The following is a 4,332-nucleotide window of genomic DNA, read 5'->3' on the forward strand; positions in this document are numbered from 1 at the left end:
GCTTCAATCTTTGGCTATGTCTTGGGCTACTCAAATATTTTACGTTTTTGATACTAAATTAACATCTGAAGTATCATTTTTTATTATTTTTATTTTTTTCAATATATTTATTTTGTTTGTAAAAAATAAAGAAATAATTTTTAACGATACGATAGCCACGATTATTATTTTAAAAATTATACGTTAGGCTTAACATCGACGAAAATTCAACGCGAAGCGACACGCAACGGAGAAAAATTTCAACACGGGACAGGTTAATATATTTTTTAGTACGTAATCGGTTATCCGAACAACCTCAGTCCCCAATTGATTCGGATAAACGGCGCTCTACTGTATGTATATATTAGTAATATATACTGTATATGATGTATTTTAGTGTGTTTTTATTACAACCTTGGACTTGTCAGTCTTTCCAAAATAGTAGTACTAAGCCAGCCAACAGTTTTATATTGTTTTCTCAATACAATTCTAATTTAAATTTTACCACAAAACTCTTGGACTCACGACTGCTTCATGCTGTTTTGATTTTTCTGTATTATGTAAATATTAGTTGTATATACTAGTGGTGTTTAATTTGTCTGCTAGAATTATTACTTTATGAAATTGTGGCAATACCTTTTTGGGTAGAAAAATTCAGTGTGTATGTATGTATGTATGTTGGAGTCTGTTATGTTGACAGTGAGGACTCCCTCTTTGTGAGGAAGAGTCAATGTTGCTATGAGAGATTTTTATATTATCATTTTATTATTATTATTAATAATAAACATTTTAGACATTAAATAAAGAATCGAGATAATATTATGGTTGCTGAATATTTACATTTATTAGTTTATGAAATTAAAGACATAAGTATCTTCATTTAAAAATTAAATGTAAATATTAGTAATGATATATTGATTAAATCATATATGTAGGATTTTCCAAAAAGAATTTGCCATTTTAAATTATTACTCGAGAAGTACGCGATGCTCATCGATCGATAAAGTAACCGTCCCAATTTCATCTCTCATCCGCATTCAAACCTCTAGAAGATGCTTTAAATGCTCCACAACAGAGAAGGCGTTGTGTGTTCTGCAGTTTACAAAGCCATATTCACCCATCATTGCGCAACACGAGTACTCTGCAGGAGCTATAGAACTGTGCCTGCTAAGGAGGAATGACAGTGAATATGCCGAAGTGAGTGTAGGAAGAATTCCAGTATCGGTCAGATGTGGGTTGAGTGACACGAGGTGCAAACATTGAGAAAGTGTAATGGGCAAATGTGGAACTTGGACAGTTTTCCAATGTTTTAATGCACATTACAATATTCTCAGATGATAATTAACATAATTATAATAATTTAAAATGGTAGCATCTTTTTGGAAGACCTTTTATTTATTTTATTATTTATATATAAATATTCAAACTGAAAATAGTTTTGAAAAATTATTTATAACGAATATTTGTACCAGTAATAATGTGTCTTAGTATTTAAAATTAAAAAAATTTATTGAATATTTTAGAATATTTTTTTTACAGCTAAAAGAAAAGGAACATCTACAAACGAAACAAACGTGGAACAGAAACAATGGAAAAGAAAAATGAACAAGTTAAAAAATAATAAATCTGCAAAAAGAATAAAGCTTAATAATAATAATAACAATTCTATTGCATTTCCTACAAATACCGACGAAAAAAAGATGGAAAGTAATAAGCCAATATACAACAAAGACAAAAAAATGGTTTTTAGCAAATTTGATTTTCCAGAAACTGAGAAAAAAGCATCTAAACATTCGGGTAAAAATTATAAAAAGCTGCTGAAAAAGACACTGAAAGAAAAAGAAGAGTTGAAAACAATGGAAATTAATGATCCAGAAAAGGCATTTGTTCAAAAAGAAAAAAAGAATTGGTTGAAAGCCATTGACAAAGCGGAAGGAATAAAAGTAAAAGATAATCCCGAATTATTGAAGAAATCGATCAAGAAACAGGAACAGATGAAAAGGAAGAGCCAGAAAAAATGGAAGGAAAGAAAAGAAACAGTTGAAAAATTCAAACAAAAGAAAGAACAGAAACGTCGGGAGAACATCAAAGCAAAAAAACAGGAGAAAATTAATAAAAAAATCAAAAGAGCAAAAAAGAAAGGAAGGATATTGCCTGGATTTTGATTTTTGTATAATACGCAAAAGAACTATTAAAGTATATTTTATATATAATACTTTGATAACGTTTATATTATTTCGATTAAACATCGTTTTGAATACAACATTTTAATTATAGTGAAATGGATTCTGAAAATTAAGCAGATTTGTGTAAAATTATTTGTTGTTTAAATGGGATTTTTGAAATCTTCATTCCATAATAATGCAAATGACAAAAATATGATTTTTATTCTCATTCTAATGCAAAGTAACAATATTTTGCGTTAATTTTTATAAGTGCTCGATCCATACAAAATTTAATATAGTACAGAAATTAAATTCTGTACAAATATTACAGATAAGTTTTACGGAGCTAGTTTAACAACTAGTTGAGTTGTAGAACTGTATTTCGGTAGTACGACCGACAGCGTATGAGCGCTAGGAAACACTTGGAACGATGATTACCAGCGGCGTACCCAGGATCTTAGAGGCGAGCAACTTATATTAGTTTCGAGGAAGGGGGAGAGATTTCACGACAGACGGATCTAATCAAAATCATTATTCAAACTGATAATAAATCGAAACGTCTGCGCTGAGTTTGCGTATCAATTACTACACTAATTTTTCTTCTAGGGAGGAGGAGCTGCTCTTCGCTGGGTACGCGCTTGATTACCATTAAAATATAATTACATTAGTGTTTTTCATACAAAGCAATGACTAAAAAGCTCGATTTTTGAATTTAACGTAAGTTTAGAAACTACAATGCAATTTGGAATCCTGCCGTTAGCTACAGTAGTTTGATAATCCGAAACTTGCTACTCTGCCGCTAAGTCAGACACGACTAGTTTCCACTAAATTTGAACATTTCCCACTAAAGACGCCATATCGAACTCGAGCTTAACCACCATTGAAGATTGTTCGGTTGGTTTTAGACTGCTGAAAAAAGGGTACAGTGTTAAAACACGACGCTATATAGAAAAATACAGCAGTGAGTTACTTAACTTTTTCGGCAAATTTGGTGGCGCCATCTGTTATGATATTTTAAAAGCTTTTTATATTTTAATTAATATTACTATAAAATGGCTTAATTTTGAGGGTGGGGATGGGTTTTATAAAAAAAAAATGATGAATGCTAATAACGAGTGAAATCATTAAGTCCGACCATACTGGAGTCTTTATCTACACGACCCTCTTTATCTTCCCACTTCGTAGATATATAATTACCAAAATTTAATAACATTAATCTTATTATAAAAATCCCCGTGCAAAATTTTAGAAATTTTCGACGAAAAGCACAGGAATTACTAAATTTCAAAGAGGGTGGACAAAATTGTGCTCTTCCACACGAAAACATGCATACACAGAAAAAAAAATCCGAACTTTTTGCATTTATCGACGTTTCGAGGTCCCTGAATCCAAAAATTTAAAAATCTCGGATGTCGTTTTGATCGATCTCCATATTTTCCTCTGTTATATACAACAGAGCCGGAAAAGTAATACCGGATTTATAAACCTCAATTTATGCAACAAAGAGCAAGAACGGAAAATTTAAGGAATTTTTACACAAATCAACATTTATTGGATAAAGATTTAGGATAACGCAGTTATAAAAATGTTAAAACTTGCGTAACAAAAGAGCATTGTTTTTTCATTATATTTTCGGCGTAGAATCTACGAAATCGATTAAATATCGAAAGTCTGAGCAATTTCATTCGAAGTGTTCCCCCATTTCTTGTCGTAATCTTCGCGGACATGTTCTATCAGCACCCCGCATCTTTTAACATCGTTTATCGCAGTACTGAAACTTGTCTTGTGTTTCCAGTTTGAGTTTCCTGGGATCTTCGCGAGGAATATTTTTTCTCAAATTCTTTTCCAAATATTCGGTGGCCATTTCCAAGTCGTTCCGATTGTCTAAATATTTCGCTTTGGTTATAATAAATCACTTCGAGTAGTAAGCGAAAACGTACGTGTACATCAAAGTGCAGCGGCGACACTTCTTTTAGGAATCGCATTTCTATATTTCCTTTCTTTCTTCTATTTTATCGACGACCGAGTCGTATAATTTCTGTTCCAATTTGAAGCTCTGCTTGTGATTGCTGTAACGATTGTAATAAAAGAGACATCTCTTCGAGCCTTTTGAGATTTCTCTAAAGCGTTCTTTGTCGTTTTTACCGCTTCGTCGTCGTAACGACTGCATTTGTACCGGGATGAACCG

General features: G+C 31.9%; 1 protein-coding gene and 1 pseudogene across 2 annotated transcripts in view; one reads left to right on the forward strand and one right to left on the reverse strand.

Annotated features, from left to right (window-relative positions):
• The window catches only part of LOC111626356 (surfeit locus protein 6 homolog), a 43,581-nt gene extending 41,425 nt beyond the window's left edge, over window positions 1-2,156 (forward strand). For both annotated transcript variants that reach the window (XM_023369706.1, XM_023369705.1), the window contains one exon: window positions 1,519-2,156. In XM_023369706.1, coding sequence (XP_023225474.1) covers window positions 1,519-2,144 — 626 coding nt within the window. In that variant the 3' untranslated portion in view covers window positions 2,145-2,156. The remainder of the gene's footprint in view (window positions 1-1,518) is intronic.
• A 1,644-nt stretch (window positions 2,157-3,800) lies between these two features.
• LOC111626364 lies at window positions 3,801-4,328 on the reverse strand (annotated as a pseudogene).
• Between the last annotated feature and the right edge of the window lie 4 nt (window positions 4,329-4,332).

This window comes from Centruroides sculpturatus, unplaced genomic scaffold (assembly GCF_000671375.1).
Source record: "Centruroides sculpturatus isolate CEXI.00-Female unplaced genomic scaffold, Cexi_2.0 scaffold26, whole genome shotgun sequence".
NCBI classification, from domain to species: domain Eukaryota; kingdom Metazoa; phylum Arthropoda; class Arachnida; order Scorpiones; family Buthidae; genus Centruroides; species Centruroides sculpturatus.